Raw genomic sequence first — 18,968 nt, 5'->3', positions numbered from 1 at the left:
TGGATGTCGCTTGAGGACATTGATTGTAAATGTATAGCCATCAATTGTATCAATAATCTAGTTATAATCCCATTGTTCCATAATTTAATGTAAATGCATCTTGTTTCATTCGTGTTGAATTAATTACGATAAACCATTTAATTCCGTCTTATGTTATTGTTAGCCCACTAACAAGCGAAACGTCATAAGCAAGAAACAGCTTATGATAGCATCCAAGAAGTGGACAGTAGGCAAGGAACTTTGCTTTTTTCCAATAAAGCTGGTAGATACGCACCTGCGAAACTGCGATAAACCAGATAACAACTGGTCAGTTATGAAATGTAATGTAATTTACGAATTGGGTAAGTAAAAAACATAGAAACTATAATTCACTATAGATTCTTTGCAGTCTGCGGAACATCTATTAGTTTCTTTGCAAATACTAGAATCTCGCCGTAAAAACACTTCTACGGATGAAAACACATTGCCACAAAACATAGAAAAGCCCAAGAGGTCTGTACAATAATCTTACTAACATTTCCTAGAGGTGCAATGAAGCGTAAAGAAGAATTTCTTTACAAATCACTTGATATTGACGTGGCTGAAATGCAGGCTGGTAATAGCCATGTTCAATATCTAAAATTCCGGTTGTTTGACAAATTCGTCTCGCCAATTGCCAAGTAAGTTTCATTACTACTTAGATGTTCACGAATTAGTTCGTCGCATTTAGAGACATCACCATCAACATCGGAATCTAAGCATGTCGGGGGTGCTATAGCGGACCAGTAAGTCACCTGAATCATCAAGTGAACTTTTTCACCTTCGACAGGTTGCATACAGTGGTGCGGAACATTTCGTCAACTATGACTGACTTTAGTAAAATGCTGCAGAAAATGTCCACAGCCATTACGGACTTAAGTATTAATGTCAAGCAATTACTACTTAAGTCCAATGAACGAGAACAACCGCATCAGTTCGATTGAGGAATCTCGAGTCAGCGGCTCCCCTTGTCATCTGAAGAGAAACTTCAGATGCTGGACACTGGTTTGCAGCATAAAGAAACCAGGAACAGATTTGTAAGTCATCAACATTAATTTAATAATTTGTTCCTGTTACAGATGGCAATGGTTACAAGGTTATCAAGTGACGATCCCAAAACATCAACGAGGTATGTTCTGTTGCACCTTTTGACACCTGAGGTTGCCAGTAAGTTCCCGTTACTTGGCACCTATTCAAAACGAGCACTTCAGAAATGCCGGTTTTACGGCTGCATACGGAGTAACTCATATTTATTATTTAAACTCCAGGTGCATTAACAAATCGCTTTTTATCATCCTCTGTCAACGAAAAAGACCTTGAGAAGCTCTGCGACACAAGGTTATTTTCACGATGTCAGAGATAAAGTGATAAAGCGTAAGAGAAGGAAAGAAGGGCAGGTATGTACTAATTGAAAGTGATAACTTTCCTTACGGCTCTATAGTTAGAGTCATCAGTGTTTACGGACATAACCGTAAGTTTAGCCTAAAGCATTTGGCTGTGCCAAGACATGTCATTGAGATATCGTTGTGACTTTTGTTGTTTTTTAACTTCAGAATTCACGGGACGACTACTTCAATTCTCAATAGCCGAACATACGTGGCTAAAGGCGAAAGTTCGCACAATCTTTTTATGTTCTACTTAATTTTTAATGAACATTTTTTGGTAAAACAGCTTACATTTTTACTTACATGGAAAGCTATTGAAGCGTTGAGAGAGTGTGTTTGATTGCTAGTGAACTAGCGATTAAATACACATGCCTTATAAATAAAACATAACCTGTTCCTTCTTTTGCAGATATTTTCAAATAACAATGACTTGGCAATTGCAGTGGATATGCAAAACGGTTGATGCTCAAGCTTGTGCCATAATGTTGTACAATAATACGCTTTTCATTTTCAATAAAATTATTTACAAATATACCCCTTTTCCTGTGGCTTGCAGTTTTAGTGCGGTTTGTTTTTGGAATAAAGGCGAACATAGGAGACCTTTAGGGTTATGCCAATGGATCAGAAATAGGCAGTTCTTTGTGTATTTAGGCGAAAAGTAAAAAAATTAAGCGTATATGTAGGCAAAAAGTAGATAATTCGGCGGATATTTAGGCGAAAAGTAGTTCAATCGGCTGAAATTTAGGCAAAACGTAGACAGATATCTAGGCGAAAATTCGAAAATTCGCGGAATTTTAGGCAAACATTCGACTATTCGGCGGAAAGAATGATATGTTATTCTACTGTTATTGCAAATTTTCTATCTTTGCTTGTCGCTATAGCTAGAACAAAAAAATAAAGAGTTTTCAAAAACGTTTATAAATATTACATGGAGTAGTATCAGACTCAATATGATTTGTTTTTCTGACTTACTTCTCGATACACTATGAACTGCCGCGGATTGTGTCTTCTCAATATCAGTTTCTAAGGTTGGATCGGGATCTAATCTCGATTTCCAGATTGACGTACTCTGAGCCTTGCATCTTTAGGCCAGACATAAACCTACCAAAAGCTAAACTGTACCCTTCATGGGTATCAAGGGTCTTCTTCCATTCTTAAAAAATGCATCAGTTCCTATTAATCTAGCCGACTTTAGTGGTTATGTTGCTGCTGTGGATGTTTACTGTTGGATCCATAGATCTTCATATGCATGCGCTTCCGATCTAGCACTTGGGATTCCAACTGACCAGTAAGTATCATATTTAGCTACGATGCCACTTCAGATACGTCCGGTATGTTGTTAAGTACATCAACCTCATGAAGTCATGCAATGTTAAACCAATCCTTGTATTTGACGGCTCAGATTTGCCATCCAAGGCCGAAACGGATTCAAAACGTCGAGAGTAACATCATTTACTGTGCTTAATGTTTTAGGACCAAAGAGTTAAATCGAAAAAAAGCTGCAGAATATCTTATGAAGGGAGATAAGGCAGCTGCGCAAGAGTGCTTTGAAAGGTCGGTGTTCGTCACTTCCGAAATGGCATACGAGGTTCTTCGAGTGAGTATTATTAGTGTTTCCTTTGTGCTATTTAAATCATTTAAATACACATCTGATTACTATGCGCAAACTTAGATTCCGTATGAGATTTGAAGCCAAGTTAAAAAGCGGGTGTACGTGGTTAGTAATTGGATTGTTTATTGGAAAGGATTACTGTTACGACTTACTGATATATATAGCTGTTTTCAGTTTTGAATATAAAACAGACGATTGGAATCGTACTATTTATACGTACTTTGAAAGAAAAATTTGTGGCTTATAGTAGAGTTTTCTAACTCTAAGGGTAATTATGACTAAGAATCATCGCTTTATGCTTAAAATTTTTCACGTTTTAGTAATAAATCTAGTAGATTGGTTAAACTAGGTTAATCCTCAAAAATCTCTGTAAAGGTTCAGTTTGGCGAGACTCTAATTTAAGGATGACCTTTGAACGAATCTTAAGTGACCTTGACAATTATTAGCCAAACAGAAGAAAGTTAGTATAAAGTGAAAATATATTATATGAAAGTAATGAATTACAGTAGATATTCTCCTTTTACATGATTTAAAAACTTGTTAAGGTTTGATTAAGGTTCAGAGGTTCTGAATTCACAATGCATATGGAATAGAAACTCGTCTATTGGGTTAGAGTTAGGTTTACGGGTAAGGTTAGGGTTAGTTGAGGGTTTAGGGTTAAGGTTAGAGTTTAGGGTTAGTTGAGGGTTTAGGGTTAAGGTTTAGGGTTAGAGTTAGGTGAGGGTTAAGGTTAGGGTTAGGATGCTAACATACGAGTTTTTAAATCATGTCAAAGAAGAATATCCAATGTAATTTATTACTTTCTTTTAATATATTTTTACTTTATGCTGTCTTCTGATTGACTCAGAATTGAAATTGCTCAAACGCTTCTGATTGGCTCGTCCCTAAATTAGAGTCTCACCGTCCTATGTGTTGTAACCTCTCATTAATCACCTACTCTCTAAAATCCTATGTGAACCGATCGTATGTTAGCAGCGCGTGTTGAACTTGGCTTCGTGACCTTGAAATTGCTCGAACGCTTCTGATTGGCTCGTCCCTAAATTAGAGTCTCGCCGAAACTCGTCTATTGGGTTAGGGTTAGGTTTACGGGTGAGGTTAGGGTTTAGGGTTAGGGTTAGTTGAGAGTTAATGTTTAGGGTTAGGGTTAGTTGAGGGTTAAGGTTTAGGGTTAGGGTTAGTTGAGGGTTAAGGTTTAGGGTTAGGGTTAGGTGAGGGCTTAGGGTTAGAGTTAAGGTTAGGGTTAGGGTGCTAACATACGAGTTTTTAAATCATGTCAAAGAAGAATATCCAATGTAATTTATTACTTTCTTTTAATATATTTTTACTTTATGCTGTCTTCTGATTGACTCAGAATTGAAATTGCTCAAACGCTTCTGATTGGCTCGTCCCTAAATTAGAGTCTCGCCGTTCAGTTCCTTAAAATTGTTGATCGATGTTACGGATATTGCCTACTCATGTGGGAGGTTCCAGTCGTTGCCCACTTTGCAAGAATATTGAGACTTCTCTTTAAGCTTGTTCGATTGTGTTTTTGAAACTTTTTTGTGCTTAACTCTTGATTAGTTCTATGTGGAACTTTAAGAAAAGATCTATCAGCGGGCTAATCATTATTTAGATATTGATACAAGATTGCTGCGCGTCCTCAGTTAATAACTCATATCCAGCGTAAGACGTGGCACACGAGTGCGTTGGTTCAAGTCCCCATACCGCACCAGGAAAGCGAGGTGAAGTTATATCAGATACATGGCAGTGGTAAAGGGAGTAACAATATCATTAGTGGTAGAAAAGAGTAGGTTCAGAAAAAGAAAAGTATGAAGAGATTTCAAAGCTTTAAATTGGACAAAAAATGGATGTACATCGGGCATAGCGAGCGATTCCTAGTCATTCTACTCAAAGTCTACTCATTAACTACAACAATCAAGCGGACCTCAACCAGGTAGCCTTTATCTATTAACCTGTTTCACTCCGGTTGTTGATTTAATTGACTGTTCCCACGTCTTGTTTTGCCAGGCTCTAGCTTTCGACGTAGTCCTATACCAAGTACGCGGTGGTTGGGTATACGTAACATCTGTTCTAACCAACTCATTTGATGAAGACTCACCACTTCATCGATCGATTTGGCATATTTATCTAGTGCCTTATGCCTAAAATTAGCGTTGCTCACTCGGGGTACCCTGAAAACAAACGATGCTTCGAAGATACGTATGATCGAATAATGGTAACCTACAAATATACTGTATTCTTAATGGCTACGTTTCATACTCGTAAAGTGGAAAGGGGCGAAGTGCTACTCAGTAAATTCGTGTTTTGGTTGTCAAAGGTATATCTCTCCTGCATCACAAGCAAAGGAAATTGACAAACACCAACCAAACCTTCTGAATTCGTTCCAATATTTTGTCTAGCACCAACCCATTCAGACTGATATGAGTCCCAAAATAAGTGAAGTAATCGACGCACTCAATTCAGGCGCTGACGCAGACCTATCATAAAGCAAAATTTCCTATTTAAATCTATATCACCGTACCCCATGCATGGTTGCAGTATTGCTTAAAGTGTATCGTCTGCGTAATCTAAATCAACAATTGAACACCCTGGGAACAGGTCAACCTCTAAAAAGTGAGGCATTAAGACGTCTATGACAATGTTAAATAAGAATGCAGAAAACGGACAACCGTGACGAAATCCACTTGACGGTAATAATTCTGGTAACAGTTGTCTGTAAGCCCTAATTTGACCATTAGTGTCTGAAAAAGACTGTACAAGTTCAACGTAAGTGTTTAAATTATAGACACTACCACATAACCTCTCAATCAATAGAGTCGAATGCTGCCTTAAAGTCAAGGAGTACAGCCATAGTTTGATGTCAAAAAGTTGATCTAAGTCAAGATCGGTAATTTCGTATAATCTTCAGTTTTACCGACCCATATAATAGTACTTTCGAAAATTTAGGGTTTTGAATTTGAAATTATCAAAATATCTTATTAACTATGTCAGTATTTAGTATTAATGCGTAATTTTCGTCTTAATTATTGCACATTTATTTGACTTGAAGGTTGTTTTAGCCTCAGTTAACTGTGTTTAGATTGTTAACTAACACTTTTTTGCACCACTATAATGACCCATGTGGTTATCCTCACATGTTATTTTTAGTCATATATTTAATAGTCGTATTTGCTTACAACATAACTTGATTATTCACTGGTTAGATTTTCGATTTTATTCTCACTTATCTTATAAGGCTGCTCGTAACATGGGTGTTGATTGTGTTATCGCACCATATGAAGCAGATGCTCAACTAGCGTATCTTAATCGAACGGGTTATGCCGACTTTGTCATCACTGAAGATTCTGATTTATTATTATTTGGATGTAGACAGGTAAGTGCTTTCAAATGCACACTTGATATTAAAAACTATTAATAAACCATCAAGTTATCGAGCAACCACCCCTAAGTTTCTTTAAATAATAAATTGAATGGATATTCAGCAAAAACATATTTTGGATCTCATTATTTTAACATTGAAATAACTCCCTAAATTGGCAAGTAACATACCATAAGCTACTAGGTGCTTTTCAATCTTAGTTGGATTGTACCTCAGCAACAGCATTTACGTCATTTTAAAAGCAAGCAGTCTTCTGAGTGCGGTTGTTACTAGAAGGGAGAAAATTCAGTGCTTAACGATTGGTTGTTGAAGAGTTCTCTTTCTATCAGTGCCACTTTTAGGCTTATGGCAAACTATCTGCGGTGAAGTCTGATTTCTCGGTGGTTCAAACATAATCGTCATTTATATTGACTACGTCACTTGTCTGTTGTGTCACATCAAACATTGTAGATTATTGTATGATAAAAGTTTGTCATCCAAACAAGTGTTATAAAATCGTGAAATAGTTCACTCACAAGTGTAACAAATTCCTCTTAGAAGTTCCATATATTCTTGTGAGGGGTATAAAACACGACTATTTGAGACGAAATATTTAAATAGCATCTAATCTACCGTAATTTTCCACAAAGGTTTTTTTTTCATTCAATGGAACCACTGGTGCTAAGAAAATTTTAAATAACTAATAAAAGATTAGTTGTCTAGGTTGTGGATTTGCACCGACTGAAGAGGCTGAGACATATTTCTTTCAGGATAATTGGAACGGTTAGCACAATATCCCGTTTTTATCCATAGTTCCTTTATTCCCATTTGAAATATCTAATAAGTTTAATTTCTCCGCTGCCTATATTATTCCTAAAAATTGTTTAAAGGTTGTATTCAAACTTGATTTATCGGGATCAGGGGTTCTTGTAGCAGCCGCATCTGGTATATGTGAATGCTGTGGAATTCCTGCTAGTCAATTCACCGAATCAAAATTTAGGTTTATGGGCATTATGGCCGGCTGTGACTATTTTAGTGGAATTCCTGGCATAGGATTAAACACTGCTGCTAAAGTAAGTAGTTTCCTAAACGATTATATTTTATAAACTGAGAGAAACTTAAGGATCTGCTATGATGTTCACAAGTATCGAGTTATTTGTTATTTTTCCATTCTTGTTTACATCATTATTAACATTTTTGATTTCTCTGCTCTTGTAATTCCCTTTCTGACTGGCATTCATGTTGTCTGGTTAACTATATTTAATGAATTTAATGTTTTTTATGAGTTGTATCACCTATCCACCAGTGTTTAATTCTCAAGATCAAAAAGTCATTTTCCGGGAAACATCCACATCACTATGAATTTGTTTCAGAGCTGTTTTCAGGAAAAATTAAAGAGTAACGGTAGCATTGAACAAGGTATTTGTATACCCTCACCCTCCATAAGGTGTTTTTTTACAAATCTTCAATATTTTTAGGAACTTCCCAGACTCATCCTTCAACAGGTAATCTCATAGCACCATCGATAACGGCCGTGATTTAAAGAAAACATAGCAGTTGTTGGCTTGCAATCAGTGTGAGATTGCCGCCACTGTTATGATTTTCTCTTATTACGACCCAGCTATTCCTATTGCTTAGTATTCTTGGACACCAATTCACTCGACAAGTCTTTAAATCAGAACAGAGTTGAACAGGAAATAAATTATATTCCAAATAACAATGGTAGAAAGAAATAAGAAGCACAACAAGAAAAACGTTAATATATTTATAGCTTTTACAAAAGATTTTAGAGTCTTTTCCTAGTATCGACTAGCTCGGATTAGATAAGTAGTCATTCACCGTTCAGCAACACAATCGTGCTCGAAACATGCTTTAATCGCATCTATGTTCCACTAACGCGCAACACTTGGCGCAGTGTAAATATGTGATCAATACATTCACAATGTAAATGAAAACGAGCCTGGTCATTGCGAGTCAGTCCCTCATCAGCCCTGAACAATGTTCAGAGTCTGACCGAAGCTAATAGCTTATGTGCTATCGGAAGTAGAATTACCCTCTGATAGATTACATAGAACCTTTTTCGAAAACAGGGACGATGGTCTTCCCATTTCAAGATTCTGTAGTACTCTTTTTGCAAACCTTTTCAAACAACTCAGTTCCCTCGTAAGAAGTTCAATGCCGTTTTCAAAAAGAGCTGGTGGTAGTTTACCTGAACCTAGTGATCTATTGCGTTTCAGAAGTTGAAGTTCGCGACGAACGTTGTCTTTATTAGGTGAATATTTAGTGACTGATAAGGAGGTACAGGACAACATAGTCGATGTTGTTAGGGCAACAGAATGTTTGGATTTTCCCTCGAAGAATTATGCCCTTCTCTCGAGATGCCTTTGAATGTCATTAACTGGCGTTCCATCAGTTGTTTCGATGGCGGCGAATTTCCTGTCGTCAGTGGCTTGGATGAGCTGGAAAAGCTTCTAGCGGCAACCAGATACAGCTTCTGCTTCCAATTCGTTAATGTCTTGATCATCAGGTTTCCTTGTCTTGATGTGAAAGTTTGTATCGTAATCCTAACTCATTATACGGGAGTTTAAGCTGAGCACTCACATTTTCGGCTACATCATTCGGGTTTAAAAAATATTTTTGACATTGAGTAATCATACGCTTGTTGGGATGGATTAATATGTCATACTTTGTCAAACCAAGCACTTTTAAACTTGGGATTTTTCTAGAAGGAGTTTGTGTCGGCGTTATTTGAGTTTTATTTTTAAGGCTTCGTGTTCTCCGTTGTTGATGTAAATGATTGTAACTAATCAATCTCTGCTGGCATATGTGCCTTGTGAGCGAATTGCTTCGATATTGTCATTTATTCAAAATTTTTAACAAAGTTATGTAGTAGCTAGTTGAGGAGTCTAGGACGCGCGTTTCATTCTATTTGTACTATCAGAAATACTTTTAGGAAATTCATCAGTAAGTCTGTTATTTATTCTCTGAAGATGTGGCTTACACTAAGTGATGAAACGTCGGAAAACCTAATTTTTGTACCTATGAGGATATTACAAATATATTATTTATTGTTTATCTAACGTAGACAAATAATTAATACTTAATCATACAAAGTTTTGAATTTTTGGATTTTGTAGATATTACGTCAGACTCGCATAACAAATTTCAGAGAACTGTTGTCGAAATTGGGGTTTTATACCAAACTTAGTAATAATGCTCTTGCGAAGGATGATACAGAAGTTGTGAATACTAAAAATACTCGTGACAAACGACAGAACGTAAAAACAGCTAATTACAACAAAAGTTCCCAAATAAGTGAATCACTTCTTAATGCTGCTGTACGTGCAGAGCGGACGTTTCGACTTCAAGTCATCTTTGATATCGCATCTAGATGTCAGAAGCGGTTCAGTGAACCTACTCCTGAGGATATAGATGAGGAATTACATAATTTAGATGAGTTGAAAGGATCAAATGAGGACGAAGTTGACCTCTTTAGTTATGCAGGACGGTATGTTGAAATAGTTTCATATTCATTTTTAGCAACTAGTGATTTCTTTGAATTTCTGAGTCATTCAATGGCGATCCATGAATTAGCTTGTTCTCATCAGTTTGTTCTTATTAATTTATTAGGAAGTTAAAAAATTCAGTATGTTCTGTAGAGGTTCTACCTAAAGATAAGGGAGTACACATGATAAGTTTGTATTGAAAGATGTAGAGATAAAGAATCAAATCTAAAATGTGCAACAAACCTGCCTATGACATCAATTATCTGAAAATTAGCATCTATATAATGCTTATAGTAAAGTAATATCTTGCTTATCATGTACAAACTATCTTCATCGGTGTTATTTAAAATATTTCAGTTTCTGTATAAATTATAGAATTATTCACTAAAAATGTCCTGAAACGATTCCAACATAAAATCTGTATTTGGTCCTATAAGAGTAAGGAATTAGTATTTTGAAAATTAAAGGGCTATATCCAGATTGTATCACAAGTATTTGCAATATTTAGTAAGGGTAATGTTCGGTATATAGCATCATTCTGTAACAATTAATTTTCTCCTCTTCGGTAATATTGCTTCATAAACATACATCCACTTTATTCAGGAAATGTTCCTTTTCCCCTTTTACAATTGTCGTTTGTATGGATTTCGGTCAAGTACGAAAAGAAAAAATAGTTTACATAGTTTCGTATGGGTAGAGTATGTTACTTAATGTAGATAAATCGTGGTTATGCTAGATATATTTGTCGTTCAAGCAGTTGATCATAAATGACTTAGGAAATGGGACAAATGTACGTAAGTTAAGCTGTCACACTTCACAATAGGGCAGAAAAAGGGGGTCCATTAATCGATGAAACAGAATTATAGATAGTAATACTAACAATAGAAAAAAAATAAAATCAATGAATATGAGGCATTGAATAGCACGATATTCAAAACCTAGAAATTATAGAGTTAATGTTGCTGCCACAGATTTGGAGCTTTATCGTTCAAGCTCCCTATCAGTTATTATGATTATTTCACCAACTCCAACCTAAAAGGATGCTACTGTGTACATGGCTTTGACTAACAGTCAGTAGCTCTATGAGTTAACTTCATATCGTTTTCTCTTTATCTTTAGTTTTTTTACCAACACGTTTAGTTGTTTGTAGCTAGAGATAAGCCCCGTAAATCCTCCTCACTTCCTTTACTTGAAGTTCTCCATCTAACCAATTGATTTCCGACCCTACACAATATCAACAGTGGTTCTAAAGTACCTGTAATCGAGTACTAGCTATTCGTACACCTTTATTTTTACGTGTAATATTCAGAAGCCTACTGATATACGATAGCCAATCGGATATTTCACGCTATAATCAACTGAAGTAGGCTGAAGTTGTACATATTTTTATATGTGTTGAGACTTTACTTACTTACTTACGCCTGTTACTCCCAATGGAGCATAGACTTTACCCTCCACTAATTCACTAATGTCATTAAAACTATCAAGGTAAATGGATTGATACGTTCGTTAATTACATATATTACCTGTAAAATAAGTAATTACTCAAACCATTTATTGATGTGAGACTTAAAATTTTGGTGGTTGTGATATTTAGTTTCGAACTAATCTGATTTTTCTGATCAAGTTCTACTGTATCTAGAAATACAATTTCTACTGGGTTTCCAGTTTTGTCTACGGTAATGGCTATTTACGATCTATTGAGCTTGTTCTAACACGAATGTGTCCTAGGGTGAACTCGATAGAGTGGAAACTCGTCTCAACGTTGATAATTCACACACGGCGATAAAAAAGGGACGTTCAGGATAGTTTCGTATTCGCAACCAAGTCAAACTGAAATGAAACAACTGTGTTTATATAGTAACAGTCGATGACATTGAGACACGACAAAGCTAACTAAGTATAAAAACAGCCGATCAGATAGTATCAAACGTCATTACAAAAATTCGAATTAGGAAAATTGTGTAGAGGTTAATTTTTCATGAAAGAACTAACATGTGATGACAAATTATTAGACAACCTGGATTCTCCTTAGCAAGTTCTCACGTTTAACTTACTGGTGAACTATTAACACTTTTTATTTAAGGGTTTTAAAAGACAATCAGAAAGCGTTCAATCGAGCTCTTGGAAATATCAGCTATTCTGATGATACCATTATAGATAATTACTACCCTTGTACATCAAAAGTAAGTCATTGTGTCTTACTTTACGTTACGAAAATTTTCTCATTATTTTTGCTAGTGTACCTTGATGTGAGGAAAACTGCATAAGTGAATAATTTGAGTGATTAAAAATTGTTATGTTAATGTGATGAATTAAGTTTGTGGCAAAAATATATTGTAGCAAATCGGAATCAGATCTCGGGCCACCATAAGGTTTAATATTAACCATCAAATTGTTTCCTGACTCTGTCTAAAATTTAATTTATACTGTTTACGACAAAATTGCAAAACACTATCCTATCTCATTTTGAGAAGCAGTCAAAATGTATGTTGAACGTGTGACTTGAGGAATTTATTCAAATTTTATGAGCAAACCTTGCTTAGTACATAGTTCTTTCCACTCACACATTTCAAGACACTCGTGCGAGAAAATCAATAAACAGTTTTTACTTGCTTGATATACTGGAGGAAATTCAATCAATAATGTTTCGGAAACTGAGTTTGCGTAACTTATTTAGTCCTAATAATCATTTATAGAAATTAATTTATGGTGTTTAGTATGAGGTGTCTTCGTGCAGATGCTCGACCTAATCAAGTTTCTTAGGTCAGTTTGATGTTTTTATTCAATCCATTTTTAACATTCGCTCTCATCATTTTTTTGTGGAACACTTAATTTCTTATACTTAGAATAATTCAATGCAAGTAAATGGAGCCATCATCGGACATTCAACTATTCAAACAAAAGTACAATCATCAGGATTACGACCTAATCCCGATCGTTTGAAAATAAGCATATGGGATAAAAGTTATCCTATTCAGAAATGTACGTGATTTATTTTTATTGATTTTACTTTTTTTGTTGTGTACAGAAATAGAGTTGCTTTTTTAACAGTTAGTCACAATCTCGATCAAATTGACTAAAACGATGTTTGTCTTCAGTTGTTGTATTGTAAGTAGATTTGAAAACAAAGTAATTAGTATGTTATATGAACATCATACTTTTATGGTAGATGTCACTCTATAAATCTTACCACATAACAACAACATTTTATCGTTGATATACAAATGCAAATTGAAGACATAAGTATCAAAGCTATCTATAAATTTTAGTGTAAAAGATACCACACTTATGTTGCATGCGTGATTAAGCAATAAGTATTACTAATTACCTTAATCTTGTGTTGAATCATTATTAGGGAGAAACTAGAACATTCATGTTGGTTTAAAACATACTATTTCTTCATGTACTACTATCTTAACTACTACTTACCTTGATGCTGAATATATAAAAAAGCTGATGGATTTTCATTTTGGTGACCGATTTCATTATGGTATGTTCTACTTGATTCTTATAGATACTTGTGTTCAAACGTGAGTTAAGAATATTTATATATGAGCATGAATCCTAAATGATAAAATATCGCAGCGCTGTATTTCAAATGATGCCTTTTCTGTAGGTTTTTGTTAGACTGAATAACTAAATTAAGACCAAACTCACACTGCTACCCCATTTAATAAATCTAACAGCATAAAATACTGAATTTTTAATAATAGCAGCCAAAAGATAAGTGTTATAGTGAACCAAATCTCTAGTCAAATTAAGATGAAGAAAAATAAACCATGAGATGTAGAGTCAAGTCTTTCATGTAAGTAATTTAAACCCATTTCATAATTGTGTTTTAAATATCATAGATTGTAGGTAGCTGACGAGAACCAAACGACATAAAGTGAATTCATGTTAATCTGCCAGAATTCTTGTTGTCGCTGTTTTCAAAATGATAAAGGGTACTATGAAATGTAGAGTCAACAAGATAGTCTTTGTAGACGTAGACGTTTGTGAGAATTACCTACTCGTTCCTACATAACTGGACAATTAGTGATTGTTCTTCAATGAACTAGAACACAGGTGAGGACGACCAACTGTATCTTAGTAAATTATGAGAGATATACATTGAATACTTCATTTGCGAATTTCCATTTGTTTTTCACATCCTGCAAGATTATTCCGACCTACAATTCCTTTCCGTTTCCGTTTGCTCCAAATCAACCTTCATAGCCTTATGGTGCCAGGTTTTCCACTTCCAATCGGTGTTACATACTACTTATGTAGACAGACATAAGTAGCATAAACAATAGTCCTACCTATCACTTGAATAATGTTTGTATTTTGAATAATTTAAGTCTATGGTACATTCAGATTAAAAATGCACATACCATACTAATTTAGTCATTTTGAAATTATTTTTTACTCATGTCTCGTTTTTTGTACAATTTATGTAGTTTGGCTTCGTCGTTCTCAGAATGGTTGCATTGAACCGGTTTCAGATTTCTCGTCAACTGATTCAGACTTTTCTTCTACAGGGAAAGAAAATAAAGACCCGGTTGAGAAATCACCTATAAAGAAATTGGAATTGAAGAAGACACAGTCAACTTGTGGACGTCGAATACTGGTTCCTGCAGCTATTCAACAAAGTCTTAAAAACCTAAGAAACAGTATGTCTGTTCCACAAATCGAACATCAGGATTCACCTAAACGCCCATGTCTTGGACTCAATAACTCTACAGTAGATGACACTTCCGGTTCGTTTTTTGTTCACTATATCAAAGTGTTCTCGTTGTTGTTAATTTAATTTAATAGATATCTTTTTCTAATACATATATTTTTTATAGATGTTTTGCAAGTTTACGGTCAATCGGAAGAATTTCCAGTTACACTTAAACTGAAAGACCGAAATCATCTTTCATCTTCCATTGTTTCTGCTTCTGGTTACTTTCCAATTCAAGAGAAAAGTGATGTTCCAAAAGCTATAGACGATGCCATCATTAATTCACTGAATGGTGATAATGATGATCTTGGTCGTTCTCAAACTTCTCGTAGTCCAGTGTTTTACAAGGCTAATTCAAATCCGTTTCGAATAGCCTCCGAATCATATTTATGCAAATCAAAAGAGAAAGTTGATAATAATTTCGATATTTCTGTAATGTTAAATGATGAACGTAAAGACTGTTCTTCCATTGTTTTCAGCAGTAATATGCAGTCTGGCTGTCGACGCTCATTAGAGTAAGTTCAATAAACGTTTTGATTAGTGAAAAATATTTTGCGTACTTATTATTCAGAATAAATAATTTTCTATAAATCACCTTGTTCTTTCTCTTAAAGCTTCAAATACAAGAAACCCTGTCAACTGTGGGGAAATTCTTCATCGATTGAGTCAAACAATAAACAGTCCAATTCTTCAGATTCTCTGACACCTGACCTTAACAAGTGGGAAACTGAGTTGCAAGATAGCTCCTCTTCGACCGAGTCATCTCCAAGTTTTCTAAATTCGCATAAAGTTGCATCTCATACTTCAAGTTTGCCAAATGGAAAAACTACTTGTAATCGCCTCTCTCAAATCAGTAACCGAAGTTCAAGTGTACAAAATCCTCATGTTTCCGATGTTACACTACCGAACGCGAGCATTCTAGATGTAAAACACAATAGCGTAAGTTTTTTTAACTGAAGGAGTACTACGTCATAGATTGAAATATAACATTTTGTCTTCGAAAATGCTACTTTCCAACAACTGCACTTAAATGTCTACACGAAGTAAATTCGTCCAAGTCAGAGCTAAAGTTAATCTGGATTAGTGGTCTAAGTTCACTAATTATTTGTAGAAAGAGAGATTTTCCCCACCATATGGGCCTTTTTATCGGCCGATTTTGTTCGAGGATTGGATATCTGCCTTTTCACATTTCTAGAAAAACATGAAAATGGTGAATTTGATAGGATGTGCAACCCGCAATCATATAAATGTATTCTGATGAATCATAATTTCTATCATCGCATTAGTAGTAAACAATAAGATTAACAGTTTGATATTCTTTGACATATTGATAATGTGATTGGTATATATACACTAATTCTATTGAAACTGGCGAATAAAGGACATTCACTGAATTAAAAAAAGGGAATCAGTTATCTGGCTATAGGTTTAGTGGAAAATTCTTTTCCATAGAAGAATTTAATAATAGTAATGCTGTCTATATAAAAAAAGCATTTAATTGAAGCATACTTTATGACAAATGTTTTATATTATATGAAAAAGTAGCAAAATTTAAGAAAATCAATTGTGTGCCACAAAATTAGTTATTCGGTATATTGATGATACATATTTCATAAATGAAAAGCGAATGTCCGGCGCTTTAACCAGATTCCGAACCATTGGTGCACATGGGCTCCAGTGTCCTGCGGGGACAAATGGCGTATGAACCAATCGTTGGTCACTGGCTTCCATGGAACTGCATCTTCTCAAGATGATACACTGCCTTGTGGGTCAGACCTGAAGGTCAAAGGCTCAGGGTGTGGCCCCCTAAGATAACCACCTGCTTCGGCCTGGGCACCCGGGCAGTATCACAGCCCTCACACAAATCGGATGATTTATTTGGAGCATATCTATTTGGTGCCTACTTGTAGCAGTGTTTATGTGGTTAAATAAATAAATAAATATTGATGATACATATTTCATAAATCTGTTAGTGAAAATTTATGATTGAAACTAAAACTCAATTTTATTATGATAATGAAGTTTTATCATTCCGTTGAACATTTTTAACGTAGTTTTATTATAGACAATAGCTACATTCAATTTTGAGCTACAACTGTTCAACACAACAATGTAAGCTTCATATAATTAAATTGTTAAAATGTAATGTAATTATTTACTGTAACCAACAAATTTCAATAAAATTTAAAAGTGAAAACTTACACTTTTTTATTGAATCAACATAGTCTCATGATATCCAATAGCATAGTTTTTGTTCATCCACTTAATTGTTGTTGTTGTTGTTGTTATTGTTTTTTTACTGTATACAAGCAGACATTAATAATTTAATGATAAATGTACTATTTTAACATTTATGTATTTATTTATTTGACAGATCTCAAAACTATCAAATAACAATCTTAACAGTAAACAACACTCTTCACATTCAAAGATATCTGGCAAAAATCGTTTACCATCTGTACAATCTTCAACTTTGGATTCTTTTTTTCAGAAATGGAAGTTTAAATAAACCTACCAATCTTTAAATATTTTTTTTCTTGTATATATATATATATATATATATATATATATATATATATATATATATAAGAGTATATACATATCGATATAATTCCTGCTTTCGTTCCTAGATCTATTGGTATATATTTTTTGGGAATTAAATTTCTTTCCTTCCGATTGGTCTAATTACGTTAAAGTTTTTGACCTTGTCTTTGTTTCTTATTACTTGTAATTTCGATCCGGAATTTTCACCTCAGCTTCTGATTTATGTAGATATTAGAAGGGTTGTTTAAAATATAAATAGCGGTTGTTTTGTAAACAAAATGGTTATAAGAGTATTCAATAAAATAAAAAAAATAGTAGTTATTAGTATTACGCAAATATAGTGTTTCTTCTAGCTATATCCTTCCAGCGATTGATCATTATCTGTGTTTGGATTATTTAATTATAGTTCCATTGGGACTATTGGGTAAATTAATATACCTATCCAGACTGTTAATATTTCGTCAGGCATTGTTCAGATGACAGATGTGCTTGTTCTAGTCATCGTCATTCTTGGCTTAGTTGACGGATTTTATAAACATTGGTTAAGCTTAGAATGTGCTTTATTTTCGAAAATAACAAGTGCTTGAACTGTATTGGGGACCATGTGACCGTGCCGTTTATCATGGGAGCGGTTGTGTTCTCTAGTCCGATTATCAGCTTGTTCACCTACACTGCCTCTCAGACCAGTAATCTACTTTGCCAAGGATACAGTGATTACTAAACAACTACCCCGAGATCCTAACGCCTATTAGTCCTCAGCGTCTAATCAAAAGACGAAGATAGCAAGCATAATTATCCTCTTTTGACTCGAAATTCATGCAATAATAATTTCTCAAACAACAGACTGCGTAACTAACAAATTAAGAATTAAAGTGTATGGTCAACTTAGTTATCCGTAATACAAAACAGAGGAATGGGGAAATCATAGATAGGTCTGGACTGACACGTAGTACAACAGTTTACGAGTCAAACGAAAGTTTATAAATAGGTGGATATAAAAATATAGAAATCCAAGCTCCTGGTAATTACATGATAAAAAGATAAACTATGGCTCACTTTAAATTCACTTGATATTGTTTGCTCGAATCTTTCAATTGATGTTTAGGACTGAAATTGATCAGTCTCTTATTGGCATATGTGCATACTGTGCGTATTTCTTCGATATAGCCTGAATCCACAAGCATTATAAATAAAGATGAATAGTGGTTAGCAGTGGGATCCAGGACGTGCGTCCCGCCCTATTTGCATATAATGCTTGTGGATTAAGGCTATATCGAGGCATTACGCACAGTATGCACATATGCCAATTTCAGTCCTAAAAATCAATGGGAAGATTCAAAGAAACAATACCAAGTGGATTTAAACTTCACCCCATTGCAAAAGCCAGTGGCTATCAGGACTCAGTAGCTAAGTGGATAGCGCGTTGACGTTTGAAATGAATGGTACTGAGTTCGAGTCCCAGGGTAAATATAAACTTTGAGGTACAGGTACATCCAGCTGACGAGTCGCAAATAGGACGGAAAGCGCGTTTTGCATTCCACTGCTAGCCACTGTCCATCTTTGCATATGACTCGCTTTAGTTTTGAAATCATTCAGCCTAGTCTTTAATTGGTTCTCAGCTTTCATTGTTCAAGCCAACTTAATTTACACCAAACGTCGTAATTTATAACGCTGAAAAGTTATAATGAACTGCCTAAATTATCATGGTTGTGCATGTCTCAGTATTATTTTTGTAAATTGGTGTCTTGGAAATATCTTTCAACCCATAGAATTTTGTTGCAAATTAGTTAATATGATATTTTAAACATATCAATATGGTTGACATTGTTCTTAATAA

The 18,968-nt window shown here is 34.8% G+C and overlaps 2 protein-coding genes across 2 annotated transcripts; both read left to right on the top strand.

Annotated features, from left to right (window-relative positions):
• Positions 1-446: 446 nt before the first annotated feature.
• MS3_00000482 (uncharacterized protein) lies at positions 447-1,929 on the top strand. The gene is made up of 4 exons (XM_051208228.1): positions 447-659; positions 696-764; positions 809-1,055; positions 1,098-1,929. The coding sequence occupies exons 1-3, from the start codon at positions 532-534 to the stop codon at positions 960-962; spliced, it is 351 nt and encodes a 116-aa protein (XP_051073817.1). The 5' UTR covers positions 447-531; the 3' UTR covers positions 963-1,055; positions 1,098-1,929.
• Positions 1,930-2,386: 457 nt separating this feature from the next.
• On the top strand, positions 2,387-18,399 carry EXO1 (Rad2 nuclease). Its single transcript, XM_051216662.1, has 12 exons — positions 2,387-2,691; positions 2,726-2,845; positions 2,877-3,000; positions 6,251-6,388; positions 7,264-7,446; positions 9,511-9,881; positions 11,966-12,065; positions 12,729-12,864; positions 14,322-14,621; positions 14,712-15,102; positions 15,202-15,526; positions 16,962-18,399. Exons 1-12 carry the CDS (start codon positions 2,531-2,533, stop codon positions 17,094-17,096), a joined length of 2,484 nt encoding a protein of 827 aa, XP_051073816.1. The 5' UTR covers positions 2,387-2,530; the 3' UTR covers positions 17,097-18,399.
• Positions 18,400-18,968: the final 569 nt, after the last annotated feature.

The sequence above is a fragment of the Schistosoma haematobium genome, chromosome 1 (assembly GCF_000699445.3).
Source record: "Schistosoma haematobium chromosome 1, whole genome shotgun sequence".
Lineage (NCBI taxonomy): Eukaryota > Metazoa > Platyhelminthes > Trematoda > Strigeidida > Schistosomatidae > Schistosoma > Schistosoma haematobium.
This window is presented reverse-complemented; position numbering and strand designations above follow the sequence as displayed.